This window comes from Jaculus jaculus, chromosome 7, assembly GCF_020740685.1.
Source record: "Jaculus jaculus isolate mJacJac1 chromosome 7, mJacJac1.mat.Y.cur, whole genome shotgun sequence".
NCBI classification, from domain to species: Eukaryota; Metazoa; Chordata; class Mammalia; order Rodentia; family Dipodidae; genus Jaculus; species Jaculus jaculus.
This window is the reverse complement of record NC_059108.1, coordinates 144894473-144917676: the sequence shown is the minus strand read 5'-3', so window position 1 is coordinate 144917676 and position 23204 is coordinate 144894473. Positions and strand designations below refer to the sequence as shown.

At 42.6% G+C, this 23204-nt stretch overlaps 1 protein-coding gene across 3 annotated transcripts in view; it reads left to right on the top strand.

The window, feature by feature from the left end:
• Positions 1-23204, top strand: part of Psen1 (presenilin 1) — a 75200-nt gene that overhangs the window by 36812 nt on the left and 15184 nt on the right. For all 3 annotated transcript variants that reach the window (XM_045154323.1, XM_045154325.1, XM_045154322.1), the window contains exons 6-9: positions 8498-8565; positions 14241-14461; positions 21831-21929; positions 22478-22564. In XM_045154323.1, coding sequence (XP_045010258.1) covers positions 8498-8565; positions 14241-14461; positions 21831-21929; positions 22478-22564 — 475 coding nt within the window. The remainder of the gene's footprint in view (positions 1-8497; positions 8566-14240; positions 14462-21830; positions 21930-22477; positions 22565-23204) is intronic.

Here is a 23204-nt window from a genome sequence, read left to right as displayed (position 1 = left end):
ACCATATGTGCTATATGTATAATATATAGGTAAACTTTAAGAAATGGTTTCTTTATTTTAAAAAGAATGGTAAAAATAAAAAAAGGCAAAAAGAAGTAGGGTAGAGATGCCTCACATGAAATCCCCCCCCACACACACACACACACTGGAAAAGTTTTTATTAAGATCTTACCAGCTGAGAACTGTGCTAACATGAAACGCCCTCCTCCTTGGCAGTCTGGTCCCACATGAGCTTTTGTAGCATTGGCTAAAACTTGTAATATTTCAAAAAGACTGTCTTGGTGAATGTATTTAATCTTCCATCATTCTGTATGATGCTGGCCATAGACTCTTTGGTAGATCCCTTTTGTCAGATTTAGGAAATTATTTTCTATTTCTAGCCGAGAGTTAGTATTATATTTGATTTTGTCACCTTTTCTCTATCAGTTAACATGATTTTTCTTCTTTAGATTGTACAGTAAATTAGATTGATTGATTCTTCCTTTATTTTAGTTTTCAGAAGTTTAATTGACTGTCAAGTTGTCAAGTTCACTGAGCTTCTTAAAACTAGTTGATGTGTTTTACCAAATTTAGTGTTTTCAACCATTGTTTCTTCCACTGTTTATTTCTGTACTACATTATTTTTTAAAAAATATTTTTCCTGGGCTGGAGAGATGGCTTAGCGGTTAAGCACTTGCCTGTGAAGCCTAAGGACTCTGGTTCGAGGCTCGGTTCCCCAGGTCCCACGTTAGCCAGATGCACAAGGGGGCACACGTGTCTGGAGTTCGTTTGCAGTGGCTGGAAGCCCTGGTGTGCCCATTCTCTCTCTCACCCTCTATCTGTCTTTCTCCCTGTGTCTGTCGCTCTCAAATAAATAAATAAAATATGAACAAAAAATATTTAAAAAAAAAGAAAAGAAAACATCAGTTTTTAACTCTCTAAAAAGTATATATATATTTTTCTTGAGCTGGTTGTGGTGGTGCACACCTTTAATCCCAGCACTGGGGAAGCAGAGGTAGGTGGATCGCAATGAGTTCGAGGCCACCCTGAGACTACATAGTGAATTCCAGGCCAGCCTGGGCCAGAGTAAGACCCTACTTCAAAAAACCCGTGTGTGTGTGTGTGTGTGTGTGTGTGTGTGTGTGTGTGTATACACATATATATCAAAATTTTTTTTTTCTTTATTTATTTGCAAACAGAAAGTACATATGACTTTACATGGGTACTGGGAAATCGAACCTGGGTTGGCAGGCATTGCAACAAGCAAGCAGCTTTTTTTTCCAACATACAAAAGAATATATTTTAATGAGTTTAGTATAGAGATTTGAGGAAAAAAAAAGAGCACAAATCATATAGGGAGCTATTAATAAATTCATCTACATTAAAATAACACTACATTAAAATAAATGCTGCATTAAAATAACTGGGGGCTGGATAGATGGCTGAGTGGTTAAAGTGCTTGCCTATGAAGTCTGAGGACCCAGGTTTGATTCTTCAGTACCCATGTAAGCTAGATACACAAAGTGGTGCATGTGTCTGGACTTCATTTGCGGTGGCTAGAGACCCTGGTGCACCCATTTTCTCTCTCTCTTCCCCTCTCTGTCTCTTTCTCTCAAATGAATAAAATTTCAAAAAATAAATAAGTAAAATAAAATAGCTCTGTATAAACCCAGAGTGGTAGCACACATCTTTAATCCCAGAACTTGGGGAGGCAGAGGTAGGAAGATCGCAGTGAGTTCAGGGCCAGTCTAGGACTACTGAGTGAGTGCTAGGTTAGCCTGGACTAGAGTGAGACTGTACCTCAGCAAATAAGTAATAAAAATTGGGCTGGAGAGATGGCTTAGCAGCTAAGGCACTTGCCTGTGAAGCCTAAAGACCAAGGTTCGACTCCCTAGAACTCAGGTAAGCCAGATGCACAAGGTGACACATGCACACAAGGTCACACATACACAAGCTTATATGTACACGCAAGGTGACACATGCATCTGGAGTTCAATTGCAGTGGCGAGAGGCCCTGGTATACCAGTTTTCTCTCTTTCAATCTCTTTCGCTTTCTCTCATAAAAATAAAATAAGGGTTGGAGAGATGGCTTAGCAGTTAAGGCACTTGCCTGCATAGCCAAAGGACTCAGGTTCTGTTCCCCAGGATCCACGTAAGCCAGATGCACAAGGTGGCACATAAATCTGGCATTCGTTTGCAGTGGCTGGAAGCCCCAGAGCACCCATTCTTTCTATCTTTGTGTGTCTGTCTTTCTGTCTATTTCTCAAGTAAATAAATAAATAAAATATGTTTAAAATAACCAGGCATGGTGGCACATGAGTCAGATGACACAGGTAACCTTTTAAACTTTTTATAGAAAATTTCCATACATATAAACAGTACACCATGGTCATAAACAAATAACCTTTATAGTTTGAGCATCCCAATCTTTAAATACAAAGTACTTGAAAACCTGAGAGGTTTTTGGTTTTATTTTGTTTCGGAGATAGGGTCTTGCTGTGTTGCCCAGGTAGGTCTGAAACTAGTGGGCTCAAACAGTCCTCCTGCCTCAGTCATATGATTAGTAGCTGGGACTGTCTGAGACTATATATGTGTGCCATTGTGCCCATCTGGGAGTTGTTTTGAGTGCATTTTTAAAACTGTGTGTTGAGAGAGAGAGAGAAGGGCAGGGAGAGACAAACGGACTGAGGATCAACTCTAGGGCCCTGGGCATGCAAAGCACACTCCGTACCACTAAACTGTATCCCAAAGTCTCTGAAATCTGAACTCCTGCCTCCAAGCATTTTACATCAGGGCTGCTTAGCCTGTACAGTATTCCACAGGGCTTTGGGCCTCTGCTCATTCCTCTTTCTTTCTTAAGAGAAAGAGGCAGAGCTGGAGAGGTGGCTTTAGCAGTTAAGTGCTTGCCTGTGAAGCCTAAGGACCCTGGTTCGAGGCTCAATTCCCCAGGACCCACGTAAGCCAGGTGCACAAGAAGGCTCACACGTCTGGAGTTCGTTTGCAGCGGCTGGAGGCCCTGTCATGCCCATTCTCCCCCCCCCCGCTCTCTTTATCTCTCTCTCCCTCTCTCTTTCTTCCTTTCCCTCTCTCTCTCTCTCTCTCTCTCTCTCTCTCTCTCTCTCTCTGTCTCTGTTGCTCTCAAATAAATAAATAAAAATTTTAAAAATTAAAAAACAGAACAAGGTACAGAGAGGGAAGGAGGGAGGGAGAGAATGGGTGTTCCAGTGCCTCTAGTCACTGCAAATGAACTTCAGACATATGCATCACCTTGTGCATCTGGCTTACATGGGTCCTGGGGAATCAAACCTGGGTCCTTTGGCTTTGCAGGCAAGCACATTATCTATTAAGCCATCTCTCCAGTGTGTTAGGACCATGTTTATTTTTTACTTTTTTTTCTTAATACTGTTCATCTCTTTTGTTTGTTTGTTTTGAGGTAAGATCTCACTCTAGCCCAGGCTGACCTGGAATTCACTATGTAGTCTCAGGGTGGCCTTTGAACTCACAGCAGTTCTACCTTGGCCTCCCAAGGGCTGGGATTAAAGGTGTGCACGACCACCACGGGCTTGCTCATCTATTTTTAACATCAAGACCCTTTTCCCTGTCACTTGTATCCCATTACTAAGGTGATCAAAGAATTTTTGTGTTTTTTGCTATATGTCTTAGCTCTAAATTTTCATTTGTTTTATTTGTACATTACTGATAAAAGTCCACACACCCAGTAGGAGAGGTGGCTTAGCAGTTAAGGCAGTAAGCCTAAAGATCCAGGTTCAGTTCTCTAGAACCCATATAAGCCAGATGCCCATGATGGAACATGCATCTGGAGTTCATTTGCAAAGGCTAGAGGCCCTGGTGTACCCATTCTCTCTCTGTGTCTCTCTCTCTCATAAATAAATAAATAAATAAATAAATAAATAAATAATCTACACATCCCCTGTCCTCAAAAAAGTTAGTGCATTCCCTTTCAAGACTTTTCCCTTAGTTATTAAAACATTTTGTAATAATAGCTGAGTTAAAGACTAATTTGTAACATTCATGTTTATTGAATCTTTTTCATGCATATTGAGATTTTTCTAACATCTCTATTCTGAGCATTTTGGATTATATCTTAGACACTATTATTTGTGGATTATTTATTTATTTTTTAATTTTTAAATATTTTTGTTTTATTTTTCAAGGTAGAATCTCAGTTTAGCCCAGGATGACCTAGAATTAACTATGTACTCCCAGGCTGGCTTTGAACTCATGGTAATCCCCCTACCCCTGCCTCCTGAGTGCTGAGATCAGAGGCTTGTGCCACTATATCTGGCATATTTATTTTGAGGCAGGGTCTCACTGTAGTCCATACTAACCTGGAGTTCACTGTGTAGCCCAGGTTAGTTTGGAACTCATGACAATCCTCCTGTCTCAGCCCCGTGACTGCTGGGATTAAAGGCATGGGGTGTACCATACCTGGCTGGCTGTGTGTGTGTATGTGTGTGTGTGTGTGTATGTGTGTGTGTGTGTGTGTATGTGTGTGTGTCAGGGTCTCACTCTAGCTCAGGCTGACCTGGAACTCCCTGTGTAGCCCAGCTTAGCCTCAAATTCATGGCAATTCTCCTATTTCAGCCTTCTGAATTTTGAAATTAAAGGCATGTGCTGCCACACCTAGCTTGAACATTTTAAATACTGTATTATGAGTGCTGCCCTTGTTTACTTGCCAAAGAAAATGCTGATAGTTTTGTTGTTTTGCTGGCCAGTCGATCTGGTTGGATTAGGCCACATGTTCCAACCAGCCCCAGCTTCTGCAGGCTGTGGTTATATCAGCCTTTGCAAGTGCTTTTCAGACCTGGTGTGCCATCCCATGACCATTCTGGGAAGGAGGATCTAAATGCTCTTAAGAGTCACATTCATACATGCTCGCCTGGGAAGAGGAAGTCCACAAGTTCATGAATAATTTTGAGTACTGTGTTCTGGTTTCTCTGGGCTTGTCCCACTTTCTCTAGCCAGAACCTCTGCTTGTGTTTCCCTTCTGTCTAGGTCAAGAGAAAAGGAGGTCAGAGAGGGAGAAGTATAACAAGAGTTGTCCCACTTTCTGATGATTGTGGCTTCTCCAATCAAAGAGGAGGGTTGGGGTTGGAGAGATGGCTTAGTGGTTAAAGCACTTGTAGGCAAAGCCAAAGGTCCTAGGTTCCATTATCCAGTACCTACATAAAGCCAGATGCACAAGGTGACACATGCTTCTGGAGTATGATTGCAGTGGCTAGAGGCCCTGGCCTGCCCATTCTCATTCATATTCATCCCCCCCTCTCTCTGATAAAATATATAAAAAAGAGAAGAGTTCCTTCCCCCTGGATGGATGTAAGGCTCCTGCTACCACAATTGTTGATGGCTGGGCATAAGAGAATAGAAAAAAGAGGAAGGGAGAAAAGATTTTCACATCTCTGAGTGTTAGACCTGTTCCTGCCCCTTAGATCAGTGCTGGACGCCTAGGGAGGAGTGTGACGCTGGCAGGACAGAGATAAGCTCACTGCTGACGTGGTACTTCCAGCCATCTCCCCAGCTTGCCCGCCTGTCGTTCTGTGTCAGCTTTCTGCAGCGTAGTCTCGTCCAGGTTTATAGATCAGTGCTAGACTCCTCGGAGGAGCATGGTGCTGGCAGAAAAAGGATGCTGAACTTTCTGCTGATGTATTTCCAGCTCCCCAGCTTTCCAGCCTCTATCTTTCTTAGGGTCATCTATCTGCAGCATGGTTTCATCCAGGTTTTGTAGTTGTGTTCAGTGGGAGAGACATGTGGAATGTGCCTACTCTCTACTTGATCTTAACTATATTTTGAGTCCGTTCTGTACATCTTTTAGTTATGTTAAATTTGAGACAGTCTAAAATCTTTATATCTAGTCATGTTTCCACACTTGATCATTTGCTGTGTTCTTTTATTTTGTTTTTTTAGTGTACAGGTCTTAGCAAGCACAGTCTGCTCTATACAAGGAGGTTCTTTGACTTCAGTCAAAGACTCCAGTATAAAGTAGAGGAACTTTTGAGCCAGACATTCAGAAGCTTGCCAGGACCTGTTTGGAAATAAACCTAAAGATTTCCCCTATCAGTGGTTGATTGTGCATTGTTGGCAAGAAGTACAAGATGATAAAAGCCAAAGCAGCCTTACAGTGGTAGAAACAGAAAAGGCAGTTGACTGTGACCCATCTGTTACAGATGGAGCTATTACTTATGTAGTCACTTGATTGCCAGCCTGGAGAGCTCAGGCTCACATGAGGAGCTCACTATTCATGCTGATACAGTGCTCTTGTCTTTCAGAGACTTTATAGCACAGAGAAACTAAAGTAAAGATTTTTACAAGAGGGATTGTTTGCTAGAATTGGAGAATGCTATTTAGTCGCCAGAAGAGGTTTTGAATTCACATAGTAATCAGAAAGTAATAGGTGATCTGCCTAAATAGGAAAACCATTTGCAGCCATTCTAGGCAAAAGGCTAATGTTTTTACAATAGGAGTAAAAACACCGTACTATGACTTAGGAAAACCTAATTAGAGAAGGTAGGAAGGAAATGGCTAATAAACAGATAGTTCCAAACTAGTAAAAATGGGCATATTAAAATATCAACATATTTGACATATTGACTTGATAAAGATTAATACAACCTGAGTGAGCGAGTAAGCTTGCCTGCAGTGGCTGGAGTAGAACATTGGGTGCCGTGCTCCATCCATCACTGTGTTCTTATTTGAGCTAGAATCTCTTACTAATCCCAGAGTTTACCATTCTTTCACGAGCTCCAATGATTCTTTCAGGTCTCTTGCTTCCCGTTGGGAGCATGACTGGGGTTGTAGAACTGGGGACAGGACTGGGGTCACAGAAACACGTGTGTATGGGGTGATGAAAATAGAGCAAGAGAGAAAATTCACACCATTAGGTTGTATTTTGCCTTTTCTGCTGTGGAAGTTGGTGCCAGGCATTACGTGCTCTGCCGCTGAGCTATATCTCCAGCCCCACAACTGGACTTTAATAGTTTAGAATTGAATACTGGGCCTAGGTTGAGGGACGTTTATGATTTGAAGGTTGAAATTCCTCAAGGTTTAGTTTGATCTGTTATGGTTGAGAGGTTTGGGAAAGTTACTGGTTAAAGCTCCTGTCAGTAAACAATAAAACCATTGAGATTTTAAATGTAGTAACAAGTGTAACTACCTCAAAATAATCTCCCTCTAGTTCAGAAGTTGTGGACAGCTGGGCATGGTGGCACACACCTTTAATCCTAGCACTCAGAAGGCAGAGGTAGGTGGATTTGCTGTGAGTTTGATGCCACCCTGAGACTACATAGTGAATTCCAGGTCAGCCTAGGCTAGAGGAAGACCGTATCTCGAAAAACCAAACCAAAAACAAAAACAAAAAAAAAGTTGTGGACATCTTCATTCTCTTTCCAAGAGCCCTCCTTCTTAGGTTATGTAGTATTTTCCTAGATTATCACATATTTCCATTTCAACTTTCATATTATAGGAAACTAAATTCCCCTCCTGTTCTTCACATTAGTAAGGTCTACATGAATAATAGTGACTGATAGGTATAAGCTGTTGTGTGCACTAAATAATGGATTGACTTATAATTTTTCATATTGATACTTAAGGAGCCATTTAAAATAAAACAGGATCCATTGAAATACTAAAATTTCAGATTCTAAATGTTATATTGTAAAATGGTTATTATATATATATATTTTTTGGAGGCAGGATCTCATGTTACCCCACACTGACCTAGAACTCACTCTGTAGGCCCAGGCTGCCCTCAAATTCTCAGTAATCCTCCTCCTTCAACCTCCAAAGAGCTGGGATTGTAGGCTTGAGCTACTGTGCCTGGCTGTCAAGTGGTAAACTTAAAAGTCCTATTTTTAGCCAGGTGTGGTGGCGCACGCCTTTAATCCCAGCACTTGGGAGGCAGAGGTAGGAGGATCACCGTGAGTTCGAGGCCATCCTGAGACTACATAGTGAGTTCCAGGTTGGCCTGGGCTGGTATGAAACCCTACCTCAAAAAAACAAAAACCATAACTCCCCCAAGTTCCAGTGTCAGTAAGAGATTCTGACTTAACAAAAAACAGGTGGAAAAGCAGTGAAGCTTGACTTCCAGCAGTTGCGCTCCAGCCACTACTGAGGAGCCACAAGTGTGCATACACGTACACACACCACGTTACAAACACTAGCAAAAATATATAAGTAAGCCAGATGTGGTGACACACCCAGTACTCAGGAGGCAGAGGTAGGAGGATAGCTGTGAACTTGAGGCCAACCTAGAACTACAGAGTGAATTCCAGGTCAGCCTGGACTAGAGTGAGACCCTGCCACATACCAAAAAAAAAAACAAAACCATAAACAAATAAATAAATAAATAAATAAAATATGTGCCAGGGGGTGTAACTCAGTAGTGGAGCAGGCGCCTAGTATATACCAGGCCCTGGGTCCCATCCCTGGTACTACAGAGGGGGAAAAAGTATTTACTGTTTTGTAGGATCTAATAATTGTAGTAAAATGGTTTCTTTCCTAGGTCATCCATGGCTGGCTTATTGTTTCATCTCTATTATTGCTATTCTTCTTTTCATTCATTTACTTGGGGTAAGTGATAAAAGTTTTATTCTGTTTTTCAGATACTGACTGTAGATTCCATTGTTGCCCTTAAAGCCATGTATTTAAAAAATAGGTTATTTTATTTGGTTTTCTGAGGTAAGGTTTCACTGTAGCCCAGGTTGACCTGGAATTCACTATGTAGTCTTAGGGTGGCCTTGAACTCACAGGGGTCCTCATATCTCTGCCACCATGCCAGGCTTTGATTAGTTTTTAAGTGTCAGGTATGTATCCCTCTCCTATAGAGCAGGCCTCAAATCCAATCAGAGAACTGTTGGTTTCTTCCATAATGGAAATGCCACCATTGCACCAGTTAGCACACTTGACCTGGTCAGGCAGCAGTAAAGCTTGTAGGGTCCACTACTGGTTAAGGTTGTTGATGACTTCTCTCCTGCCAAAGGCTACATAGCTCTGTTCAGCATCCTGACAGTCAACAGGAAGGAGGCATCTAGCTCAGCTTCAGCTTGATTTCTCAGTGACCTGCACCCAAGCATATGGAGTATTCAGTGAATAGGGTCTTGCCATCTAGTTCTGGTGGGCAACCAAGTACCTTGGTGGAAGTAGCCTGTAATTTTAGGAGGGAGGTATCAGGGGCCTCCTTGACTTCACTGAAAGGTATCCCATCCCTGGCACTGAAATTTTCTTGTAACAATCTATGACATCTGGGCACAACTATCAACCTTTACAGAGTACTTTTGCCAACCACTCTCTTCCTTTTTTTTTTTTTTTTTTTTTGGTTTTTGGTTTTTCAAGGTAGGGCCTCACTCTAGCCCAGGCTGACCTGGAGTTCACTATATAGTCTCAGGGTGGCCTTGAACTCACAAGTGATCCTCCTACCTCTGCCTCCCGGGTGCTGTGATTAAAGGCATGCACCACCATGCCTGGCTTAAATTTTATTTTTGTTTTTCAAGGTAGAGTCTCACTGTAGCTCAGGCTGACCTGGAATTCACTGTGTAGTCTCAGGGTGGCCTTGAACTTACAGTGAGTGATCCTCCTACCTCTCTGCCTCCCAAGTGCCACAATTAAAGGTGTGCGCCATGATACCCAGAGCATTCTCTCTCTCTCGCTCGCTCGCTCGCTCGCTCTTTTTTTTTTTTTTTTTTCCCTTGAGGTAGGTTCACACTGAGCTCAGCTGACCTGAAATTCACTATGTAGTCTCAGGGTGGCCTTGAACTCATGGCAGTCCTCCTACCTCTGCCTCCCAAGTGCTGGGATTAAAGGCGTGCGCCACCACGCCTGGCTTTTCTCTTTTTAATATAGTAATTGTTTAGTGTCATAGCTCCATGGTGCTGGGATGAACCTCTAAACCAGACCCAGTTTATGGGAGGATTGGGATCTATTTTCAAGTTTTCAGATCCAGGGGACGCTTCATGATGGCAGAAGATACTGCTGCCCCCCCATGCCTTTCACAGATCCATACAGAAAAAACACCACCAGCACCACAAGCAAGAGCAAGAAGAAAACCGTCAGCCAAATGGCAGGAAAGACAGTCAGCTAAAGTACCCTACATACCTTAGGCTAGAAATCAGATCCATCCCAGCGACACCTTAGGGCTGGACCCCAGGATCTGTCCCCCTGACAGCTAGGTGGCTGGAGACAAGCTTTTTAATTAAAACACCTCAGTCTATTGGGGTATATACATTCAAAATAAGACAGCTAGTAAAGTAATAGTTTTTCGTATGGCTTATTCATGGCATCTTTATTTCTTTTTAATGTTTCATTTATTTGAGAGAGAGGTAGGATGGGTATGCCAGGTCCTCTAGCCACTGCAAACAAAATCCAGACACATGTGCCACCATATGCATCTGGCTTATGTGGGTTCTGGGAAATTGAACCTAGATCTTTGGCTTTGCAAACAAGCGCCTTACCCACTAAGCCATCACTCCAACCCCTTTATTTTTAACTTCTTAAAAAAATATTTTTATTTATTTATTTGACAGAAAGAAGCAGAGAGAGAGAATGGGTGCACCAGGGCCTCCAGCTGCTGCAAACGAACTTCAGATACATGCACCACCTTGTACATCTGGCTTACATGGGTCCTAGGGAATTGGCTTTGCAGGCAAGCACCTTAACCACTAAACAATTTCTCCCACCCATATTTTTAAAACTTTTTTTTGTTTGTTTTGTTATTGAGGTAGGGTCTCACTCTAGCCTAGGCTAACCTGAGATTCACTATGTAGTCTCAGGGTGGCATTGATCTCATGATGGTCTTCCTACCTCTGCCTCCTGAGTGCTAGGATTAAAGGCGTGCACCACCATGCCCAGCTTAGTTTTTAACTTTTTATTGACAACTTCCATAGTTATAGACAATAAGCCATGTTAATTTCCTCCCTTCCCATACTTTCCCTTCACAAATCCACTCTTCATCATATTCCCCCATCTCAATTAGTCTCTCTTTTATTTTGATGTCATCGTCTTTTCTTAAGAGGGTCCTGTATAGGTCGTACCAGGCACTGTGAGGTCATGGGTATCAGGCCATTTTGTGTCTGGAAGATCGCATTGCAGGAGTCCTACTCTTCTTTGGCTCTTACATTCCTTTTGCCCCCCCCCCCCCACAGTGGCGCTTGAGCCTTGAAGGGTGAGATAGAAATGTTTTAGTGCTGAACACTTCTCTGTCACTTCTCAGCACTATGTTGCCTTTTTAGTCATTCCAGAGGTCATCACCGTCTGAAAAAAGATTCTTCTCTAACCCAAAAGTGAGAGTAGCATTAATGTATGGGTATGAATGTTAAGAGAAGTGTTTACTGCTGGGCGTGGTGGCGCACGCCTTTAATCCCAGCACTTGGGAGGCAGAGGTAGAAGGATCGCCGTGAGTTCAAGGCCACCCTGAGACTACAGAGTTAATTCCAGGTCAGCCTGGACCAGAGTGAGACCCTACCTCAAAAAACAAACAAAACAAAACAAAAAAAAAAAAAAAAAAAAAAAAAGGAGAAGTATTTACTGTACAGTTTGGTGAGCATAATATATGCATATATGCATTTAGCCAGGTACCAGCAGGTGTTACACCCCTAGGGCTCATGGTTTCTCCCATTATAGGTTTTTTTTTTAAATATTTTTTAAAATTAATTTATTTATTTGAGAGCGAAAGACAGATAGAGGGAGAGAGAGAGAATGGGCGTGCCAGGGCTTCCAGCCTCTGCAAACGAACTCCAGACGCGTGCGCCCCCTTGTGCATCTGGCTAACGTGGGACCTGGGGAACCGAGCCTTGAACCGGGGTCCTTAGGCTTCACAGGCAAGCGCTTAACCGCTAAGCCATCTCTCCAGCCCCCATTATAGGTTTGTAGTACCAGGCATGTATTCCCTCCTGTGGAGTGGGGCTCCAGTCCAATGAGTGGTTAGTCTTCCCAATACCAGACATTGCGCTATTGCACCCACTGGCTCATTTGGCCTGAGTGGCCAAACTTAAGCTTGCAGTGTCCACTGTTTTTCTCCACTGATGAGTTCTCTCTCCCACAGCAGCCTGACATCTTCAATTTTGATTGACCCTCCTCCCACACCTTTCTCTCCTCCTTCCCCTCCGATCTGTCCCTTCTTAGACACTGGTTCTCATCATTGGGATTATTTTTCAAGCAATTCTGTGTCATCTCCATATTCTGTGCATATATACATATGTATAAAACATTTTGTAGTGGATACAGTAAACTTCATTATATGAAAATATCACTTATGGACTGAAGAGAAAGCTCAGTGGTTAAGGCCTGGGAAGCCTAAGGACTCAAGTCCTGTTCCCCAGTACCCATGTAAGGCCAGATGCACAAAGTGGTATATATGTCTGGAGTTCTGTTTGTAGTGGCTAGAGGCCCTGGTACACCCATTCATTCATATTCTCTACCTCTCCCTCTCTTTCTTTCATAAATAAATGAATGAAAAAGTTTTTATGACAGAGTATTGGCGCACCAGAGTCTGCAGCCACTGCAGTCGAACTGGAGACATGTGTGCTACCTTGTGTGCATGTATCACCTTGTGCACCTGGCTCACATGGTATCTGGGGAGTTGGACATGGGTTCTTAGGGTTCACAGGCACTGCTAAGCCATCTCTCCAGCCCAATAATTTTTTTTTTTTTTTTTTTGCGGTAGGGTCTCACTGTAGCCCAGGCTGACCTAGAATTCACTATGTAGTTTCAGGGTGGCCTCAATTTCATGCAATCCTCCTACCTCTACCTCTCGAGTGCTGGGATTAAAGGTGTGTACCACCATGCCCAGATCTAATAAAGAAAGTAATTTTTTTTCAAAAAAATATTTTATTAACAACTCCCATGATTGTAAAAAAAAATATCCCATGGTAATATCTTCTCTCCCCCAAAGAAAGTTTTTGTTTTTGTTTTTGGTTTTGGTTTTTCGAGTTAGGGTCTCACTCTAGCCCAGGCTGACCTGGAATTCACTATGGAGTCTCAGGGTGGCCTCGAACTCATAGCGATCCTCCTACCTCTGCCTCCCAGTGCTGGGATTAAAGGTGTGCGCCACCACGCCCAGCCAAGAAAGTATTTTTTAAAAAAGAAAAAATATTTATGTCCTAGCTATAAAATTTATTGGTATATTGGGCTGGAGAGATGGCTTAGCTGTTAAGACACTTACCTGTGAAGCCTAAGGACTCACGTTCAACTCTTCAGGTTGCACATAAGCCAGATGCACAGTGATGCAAGCACACATCTGGAGTTCAGTTGCAGTGGCTGGATGCCCTCGTGTGCCAATATTCTTCCCCCTCCCCCACACTAAAAAAAAAGCTAGTCTGTTGGGCTTGTCTCAAAAAAATAATTATAAAAATTATTGGGGGCTGGAGAGATGGTTTAGTGGTTAAGGCATTTGCCTGCAAAGCCATAGTATCCTGGTTCGATTCTTCAAGACACACGTAAGCCAGATGCACGAGGGAGTGCATGCATCTAGAGTTCGTTTGTAGTGAGTGGAGGCTCTGGCGTGCCCATTCTCTCTCTCTCTCTCTCTCTCCCCCCTTTCTCTCCCCCTTTCTCTCAAATAAATAAAATATATTTTAAAAAAATTATTAATATATTTTTTCTAATTTTACATACTTTCAGATTTTCTAGACTATGTATACCATTTTAAGTGGTACATGTTTTTTTTGTTAATTTTTTAGTTTTTGTTGTTATACTTATGTTGTGACCTATCTTTTATTTATATTAATAATGTAGTTGTGGGGCTGGAGAGATGGCTTAGGGGTTAAGGTGCTTGCCTTTTAAGCCTAAGGACCCAGGTTCTACTCCCCAGAACCTACATAAGCCAGATGCATAAGGTGGCATATGAGTCTGGAGTTTGTTTGCAGTGGCTGGAGGCTCTGGTGCACCCATTCTTTCTCTCCATCTGCCTCTTTATCTCTTTCTGTCTCTCTAATAAATAAATAAAATATTTTTTAAAATACTGTAGCTACGTCTTAAGATAAGTGCTATTGAAGAAATATGTTACTTGATTAAGTTATAACACAATTGATATACTGCCTGGTAAACACATGGACATGGTGGCGCACACCTTTACTCCCAGCACTCAGGAGGCAGAAGTAGGAGGATCGCTGTGAGTTGGAGGCCACTCAGCCTGGGCTAGAGCGAGACAACTACCTGAGAGTGGGGGAGGGATTTGAATAAAGTTCTAAGCAAGTTCTTCATGAGAATTATTGCACATAATTTATATTAAATCCCCATTTAATTTTTTTCAGAGAAGTTTTTAAGACCTACAATGTTGCTGTGGACTACATTACAGTTGCACTCCTGATCTGGAACTTTGGTGTTGTGGGAATGATTGCCATTCACTGGAAGGGCCCACTCCGGCTCCAGCAGGCATATCTCATTATGATCAGTGCCCTCATGGCCCTGGTATTTATCAAGTACCTTCCTGAATGGACTGCATGGCTCATCCTGGCTGTGATTTCAGTATATGGTAAAACCCCAGGGCTGACACTTTGTTTATCACAGAAATGCTCGCTGGTATCTTTTCCCTTTTCCTCTAGTTCTCTTGACTTAAGGGGATTCCCCCACACACACCCTGAGGTGGGGTTTAACTGTAGTCCAGGCTGACCTGGAACTCCAGGGGATCCTCCTACCTCTGCCTCCCAGGTGCTGGGATTAAAGGTGTGTACCACCATGCCTGGTTTAAGGGGAAATCTTAAAGTCATTTTATATAGTTCTTCAGTACAAAATGAATTAACCTGTATTTTCTTTTTCTTTTGCAATGCTAAGGATTAAACCTGGGACTTCATTCATGCTAGTGTTATATCACTGAATTACATCTCCCATCTCTGAGGTTGAAGTGTTTAAATTGCCTCCAGTTTAATTCATTCTTGGGTTTGGGGGAGGAGCAGTGGCCTACTGGCCCAAAGACTTAGATTCAAAATCCTTGCTTTTCACATGTGTGAAAGCTCTGAGCTCAACCCTCAGCAACAGTGAACAAGAAAATAACAAAATGTCATCTCTGCTTCCAATAGTGTCCTTGATCTTAGGCTGGTTCCCATCTCTTTGAGGTTCATTTTCTTCATTGTAAATTGGAAATAAGTCTTCAGGGTTGTAAGAGCTCAGTGAATTGAGTGTATATTGCAAAGTGCTTGCCATACATAAAATGCTCAATTCGTTTTTGAAATTATAATTATAAAGGAACTTTAGTGGGATCAATCACTGTAAAAATTAACAATGGCCAGCCATGGTGACATACACCTATGATCCCAGTATGTAGGTGATGGAGTCAGGAGAATCAGAAGTTTAAGGTCATCTTTGGTTAGTGTAAGTTTGTTTTTGTTTTTTTTTTCCTAAGGTAGGGTCTCTAGCCCAGGCTGACCTGGAATTGACTATGTAGTCTCAGGCTAGCCTCCAACTCAGTGATCCTCCCACCTCTGCCTCCCAAGTGCTGGGACTAAAGGCATGTGTCACCACACCCAGCTGTATTTTAAGTTTTCACCAGCTTAGGCTACATACGACCTTGTCTTTAAAAAGTAGGGAGTAGAACTGAAGAGATGGCTTAGTGGTTAAGGTGCTTGCCTGTGAAACCTAAGGACCCATGTTTAATTCCCCAGATCCCATGTAAGCCACATACACAAGGTCACACATGTATGCAAAGTGGCACACATGTCTAGAGTTCAATTACAGTGGCTGGAGGCCCAATTCTGTGTATCAATTCTGTCTGTGTCTCTCACTCACTCTTGGTCTCTGTCATTTTTAAAAAAAGGCCAGTCTAGCTGGGTGTGGTGGTGCATGCCTTTAATCCCAGCACTCAGGAGGCAGAGGTAGGAATATCGCCATGAGTTCAGGGCCACCCTGAGACTACATAGTGCATTCCAGGTCAGCCTGGGCTAGAATGAGACCCTACCTGAAAATAAATAAATAAATGGCCAGGAAGGAAAGAAAGGCAGGCAGGCAGACAGGCTTAGGAGATGACTCAGTGTTTAAAGTCACTTGCTTCCAAAGCCTACCGGCCCAGGTTCAATTCTCCAGTACCCATGTAAAGCCAGACACAAAGTGGTGAATGTACCTGGAATTTGCAGTGGCAAGAGGCCCTGGCATGCCTCTACATAAAATCACTGTTAGAAATAAATTTTTGTTTTATTATTTATTTGTTTTGACTTTTCAAGGTAGGGTCTCACTGTAGTCCATGCTGACCTGGAATTCACTCAGTAGTATCAGGCTGGCCTTGAACTCACAGTGATCCTCCTACCTTAGCCTCCTGAGTGCTAGAATTAAAGGCATGGTGATGCATGCCCAGCTGGATAAATACATATTTAAATAAGAAAAGTCTATAGAAATAGAATTGAACTGGCTAGTTGTTTTACATATAAGTAACTAGTCAGAATTATACAAGTCATAGTGTTGGGTCAGAACATGGCCCAGCAGCTCAGAGTGCTTGCAAGCATGAGGGCCTGAGAGCCTGAGATTGCCTAAGTTTGATTTCCCAAGACCCACATAAATAGCTGGGTATAGCCAGACACTTCTGTAACCCCAAGCATGTAAGGAGTAGACCCCACGAGAATGTGGAGGCTCATGAAAACTGCAACTCCACATTCAGTGATCCCCATCTCAAGGAACTACGTGGAGGAATCACAGAGGAAGCCCACTGACATTCTCCTCCGACCCCGTGTAGCTGCGGGTGCATTTCGTCTATATGTGCATACATCACACATCTACACACAGGCAGGAAAAAACGTCATATGGTCTCTGCCTCACTTTCATAGTGACTTCATCTTACTGATGTTTTGTAAGTCTCCCATCTACTTCTGCATAATTCTGGTCGTAAAATGCTGGTTCTGCCAGGTGTGGTAGTGCCCGCCTTTTATCCCAGCACTTGGGAGGCAGAGGCAGGAGGATTGCTGAGAGTTCAAAGCTACCCTGAGACTACATAGTGAATTCAAGGTCATCTTGAGCTAGAGTGAGACCATAACTCGAAAAACCAAAAGAAAAAAAAAAGCTGGTTCTGCCCACCTTGGTAGTCACACTTGTAATCTAGCTATTCAAGAAGCTAAGGCAAAGAGGATCACAAATTTTAGGCCTACATAGTGAATTCAAGGCCACCATGAGCTATTTATTGACACTGTCTCAAAATGAATAACACAAAAAGGACGGGGAGATGTAGTTCAGTGGTGGTAAGCTTGTGTAAGATATGAAAAAGCCTTGATTGAGTCCTCAGTACCACCAAAGAGAGAGAGAATGTCAGTTCTGTGCCAGGTGTGGTGGTGCACACTCATAGTCCCGGTCACTTGGGAGGCTAAGCAGGAGGGTTGTTTGAGCTATGAATTCATTCAGGACACCATCTTCACTGTCTCCTCTCTATCTTATCTTTATCTGCTTGCAAATTATATATCTATTTATTTATTTATTTGAGCTGGGCGTGATGGCGCATCCGTTTAATCCCAGCACTTGGGAGGCAGAGGTAGGAGGATCTCGGTGAGTTCAAGGCCAGCCTGAAGCACATAGTTAATTCCAGGTCAGCCTGGTCTAGAGTGAAGCCCTACCTCAAAAAACCCAATAACAATAAATAAATAAATAAATAAATAAATAAATAAATAAATAAATATATTTGAGAGAGAGGGAAAGGCAGATAGAAAGAAAGTAGGTATACCAGGGCCTCTAGCCATTGCAAATGAACTCCAGATGCATGTGCTACCTTGTGCAGTCAGCTTTACATGGGTAACGGGGGATTGAATTAGGGTCCTTTGGCTTTGCCAGCAAGCGTCTTTACTGCTAAGCCATCTGACCAGCCCATATTTAGAAAAATGAGAGAGAAACTTAGGGTGATGATACAATTCAGAAGTAGAGCACATGCCTCGCATTTATGCAATACCGGCTTCAGCCCCCAACACAGAGTATCTTTCATCAAACACACAAGATGCATGGGTTTTCTCACTTAGTGTCTGTGTGATCACAGTTAACTTAACCTTAAAGTCTCAGTGATCATGAATATTACACATATACTATACTTAGAACAGTACCAATAATTGTTAGCTGTCTTTTAAAATATATAATCTGGGCTGGGAGATGACTTCACACTTAAAGACACTTGTGAAACCTGCTGACTTTGGTTCAGTTCCCCAGCACGCTTGTAAAGCCAAATACCAAACATGGCACAGACAATCTGGCATTTGTTTGCAGTAGCAAGAAACTCTGGTGCATCCATACACACCCACAAATGCAAATAAATAAATGAATAAGTTTTATAAACAATAAGTATACTCTTGTGAAGTAAGAAAGCTAGTTATTACTTCTGCTTTACTGCTAAGAAACTTGAAGTTTATAGAGGTAGATTATTTGCCCAAGTTTATGTGGTTTGATCTAGATCTATATTTGAAGTTTAGTATTCTCTCCATTGCATTACACTGTTTCTACCATCAGCCCTCTGTTTTGCACCTAATACAAGTGATTATCTTTTCGGAATTTTGAGTTCTTTTAAAATATAGTAGAGAGCTTTGTACAACAGTATTTAGAGCAGTGATTCTCAACTCTTTTTTTTTTTTTTTTTTTTTGGTTTTTCGAGGTAGGGTCTCACTCTGATCCAGGCTGACCTGGAATTAACTATGTAGTCTCAGGGTGGCCTCGAAATCATGGAGATCCTCCTACCTCTGCCTCCCAAGTGCTGGGATTAAAGGTGTGCGCCACCACGCCTGGCTCAACTCTATTTTTTAAAAAATATTTTGTTAATTTACTTATGAGAGAAAGAAAGAATGGGCATGCCAGGGCCTCTAGCCACTGCATATGAACTCTAGACCTGTGTGCCCCCTTGTGCGTCTGCCTTATGTGGGTCCCGGGGAATCGAACACAGGTCCTTAGGTTTCGGAGGCAAATGCCATAACAGCTAAGCCATTTCCCCAGTCCTCAACTCTATTTTTTAAAATTATTTTATGTTTATGTGTGTGAGAGAGAGACAGAGAGAATGGGTGCATCAGGGCCTCCATCCACTGCAAATGAACTCCAGATGCATGCACCACCTTGTGCATCTGATTCACGTCGTCCTGGGGGATCGAACCTGGGTCCTTTGTCTTTGCAGGCAAGCGCCTTAACTGCTAAGCCATCCCCCCAACCCTCAACTCTATTTTTACAAAGCCTTAATGTTGAAATGTTGTTCCAAAAAAATTAAAACCAAGTTAATTCTCATTCACTTTAATTGCTCTAAAAATAACTTGGGTTTTTCATTTCAGAATTCTATAAGGGGAAGTGTGTCATAAAACCAAAAATAGTTACAGGATGTGGCAGCTTTAAACCAGCTGGAGATCTTATTATTTCAGGGTATAGCAAATTTCCCTTTCACATTCAAACAAATGTAAGTGGAAGTGCTGTCTCCTCTTTCTCTCGCACTGTGTTTTTTTTTGGGGGGGAGGTTGAGGTAGAGACTCACTGTAGCTCAGGCTGACCTGGAATTTATTATGGAGTCTCAGGGTGGCCTCGAACTCATGGCGCTCTTCCTTTCTCTGCCTCTGGAGTGCTGGCATTAAAGGCGCTCCCCCACACCTGCTAGTGCTGCTGTGGTGGTATTCGTGCTCGTCTCTAAGAAGGCATAACCATCTGAGGACTGAGGGGTTTTGGATGGTAGTAATGTCAGCCAAAAGCTGTCAACGCTTCTTTTACAAGTTTAGCTGTACCTATTTTGTGTTTTTAAATGTTCAAAATGATTTTCTGTATTACTGTGTTCTAAATTTTCTTAACACAGAAAATATAAGAAAAATTGGGCTGGAGAGATGGCTTAGTGGTTAAGCACTTGCCTGTGAAGCCTAAGGACCCCGGTTTGAGGCTCGGTTCCCCAGGACCCACGTTAGCCAGATGCACAAGGGGCCACACACATCTGGAGTTCTTTTGCAGTGGCTAGAAGCCCTGGCGTGCCCATTCTCTCTCTCTCTCTACCTATCTACCTCTCTCCCCCCCTCTCTCTCTCTCTCTCTCTCTCTCTCTCTCTCTCTCTCTCTGTCACTCTCAATAAATAAAAAATGAACAACAACAAAAAAAATTAAAAAAAAAAAAAGAAAACTTACAGTTCACAGAAGAAAATAGTGGTAGAATCAAGAATTTAGGCATATTGCTTCCTCTCTGAGTTGCTATTATGTAAAATATGTCAGTTTTAGCACCACATGTGTTCTGAGATTTGAATATTCATGAAGTGCTTTTGTTTCATTAGAAACAAATACTAAATTTCATGCAAAGAACTATTATTTTATTTAAAGTTATTGCATTATTTATTTATTTCAGAGAGAGACAGAAAGAAGCAGATATATAGAGGGAACAATAGGTGAGCTAGGACCTCCAGCCACTGCAAATGAACTCCAGACACATGTGCCACCTTGTGCATCTGGCGTCATGTGGGTCCTGAGGAACTGGATCTGGGGCATGAGACTTTGCAGGCAGGTGCCATCTCTGCAGCCTCTGCCCTCTTAGTTGGAGTGTCTTTAAGTACGCCTGTCTCGGGATTCCCTGGCCCTCCTACATATGTGGCACGTGCTCTGCCACCGAGTATACCCCAGTCCTGTACTGTTTTTGTTTTTAATTTTGTTTATTTTTATTTATTTATTTGAGAATGGTAGAGAGGGAGGGAAAGAGAGGGGGGAGAGAGAGAGAGAGAATGGGTGCACCAGGGCCTCCAGCCACTGCAGACAAACTCCATATGCATGCGCCACCTTGTGCATCTGGCTTACATGGGTACTGGGGAATCGAGCCTTGAACCAGGGTTCTTAGGCTTCATAGGCAAGTGCTTAACCATTGAGCCATCTCTCCAGCCCCCCTGTACTGTTTTTAAAAGAAGGGGTGAGACTGGGAAGATGGCTCAGTCAGTAAACTGCCACACAAGCTTGAGGACCTTAGTTCAGATCCCCAGAAACCATGTAATATGCCAGGCATAGTGACGTGTACCTGTAGTTCCAGCACTTGGGAACAGTAACAGAGGATTACCAAAGCTGGCTTGTCTAGCCAGATTGGCGAGCTACAAGTTCAGTGAGAGACTCTGTCTCAAAAATAAGGTGGAGGTGGGCATGGTGGCACATGCCTTTAATTAATCCCAGCACTTGGGAGCCTGAGGTAGAAGAGGATCACTATAAGCTCAAGGCCAGCCTGAGACTACTTAGTAAATTTGAGGTCAACCCGGGCTACCGCAAGACCCTCTGTCAAAAAACCAAATAGTAAGTAAGAAGAACATGGAAAGCAGTGGAGGAAGACCCCTGACTTTGACCTCTGGTCTCCATATTCATGCGCATCCACATGCATCTGCACATAACTACACCAATCTCCATACACAAGTGCACATCACACACATGCGCGTGCACGCCAAAACAACAACAAAAAGTACGTGGATCTCTTTTACTCTGTTTGTAATATTTTGAAAGGTTCAATATTTTGAGTACAGCTTCAATTTGTAATTTATAGGTGACACATTTCTACTTGTCATAGATTGATAGCTACTGTAGAGTAGCCTGTCTCTGCCTCTTTCCTTCAGAGCATGAAGAGTCATGCCTAGAACCCAGCAATCATATACTGTGGACTAAGCAAGTAGCAGTTAAAACAAAGTATAACTTGCCCAGCTCTTTGGTCTGCTTCTGTGTTATTTGTTTCGATTGCCTTTTCAGGTTGGTTTTCCTGCCAGTTATTCCATATTCATTCAGTGTCTTTGTATAGTGTGTGCACGCGTGCGTGCGCGCGCACACACACACACACACACACACATTCCCTCTCTCTCTCTCTCTCTCTCTCTCTCTCTAAACCCTTCCCCTCAGTTGATTCCTTCCTAACACACCCATTTATACATTTAGCCAATGCATTCTCTTAGATGTCTTTTGTTGTTCTGTTTCTAGATTTAGTGGCTGTGTTGTGCCCAAAAGGCCCACTTCGTATGCTGGTTGAAACAGCTCAGGAGAGAAATGAAACACTCTTCCCAGCTCTTATTTACTCCTGTAAGTATTTTGGAGTGATGTTGTATTATTACATTCAATCTCACATTTTTTAAAAATTATGAAAAATTTATTTTAAGAGACAGTAGAGGTAAGGAGAAAACAAAAAATCTCCCAAAGCCAGGCGTGGTGGCGCACGCCTTTAATCCCAGCACTTGGGAGGCAGAAGTAGGAGGATCTCCATGAGTTCGAGGCCACCATGAGACTACATAGTGAGTTCCAGGTCAGCCTGGGCTAGAGTGAGACCCTGCCTCAAAAACAAAACAAAACAAAACAAAACAAAACAAAACCAAAAAAAAAAACAATAAAAAACCTCCCAAGCTGAGAAGGATCCTCCCCCCATCTGGATGGAGTCCAAGAGGGAAAATCCCAGTTTGTTTCCTAATTTGAAACCAAAGAGGCCTTTAGTACGCATGCACTTCTGATCATCTAGAGCGCCTATGGCGCATTACAGAGGTGGGTGATCCCTAGAGAAGTGATGATCCGCCGTCTGAGTCTTCAGTTTCCATCCGTACTGCTAGTGCTCACCTGCACTCTGTCTTTCTTCACAGCAACAATGGTGTGGTTGGTGAATATGGCTGAAGGAGACCCAGAAGCCCCAAGAAGGGTATCCAAAAACCCCAAGTTTAACACACAAAGTAGGTAACTTTGTCATCTGAGAAGTTAACAGTTGGTTGTGAAGCAGTGGTTTCAACCTCTTTCTTTAGTTTCAAATGCCTTTAAGAATCTCCTGAAAATGGGCTATAGCTCAAGGGTAGAGCACCTACCTACCTTGTGAGAAACCCTGGGTTTTATCTGTAGCACTGGGAGAAGTGATGAAAGATGTCACTGAGAATCTCCTAAAAGAATGTAGTCATTCCCAATAAAGACTCCGATAGGGGCTAGAGAAATGGTTCCATGGTTAAGGCACTTGCTTGCAAAGCCTAATGACCCAGGTTTGACTCCCCAGGACTCCCGTAGAGCTAGGTGTACAAAGTTGCACATACAGCGGAGTTCATCTGCGTGGCTGGATGCTCTGCACTCCCGTTCGTATTCATTCTCTCTCTCTCCTCCCTTTCTCTGCTTATAAATAAATAAAATGTGTATTTTTAAACGGACAGATAAATGTTTAGGGAGTTGAAAGACTAGTCAGTGCACTCTGCCTTAATGCACAATGCTAGTATGTAACAGTTTCAGTGAAAGTTCTTACCACACAAAAAAAAAAAAAAAAAAAAGTCTGGTATGGTGGTACATGCTTTTAATCCCAGCACTCGGGGCAGAGGTAGGAAGATCAGGTTA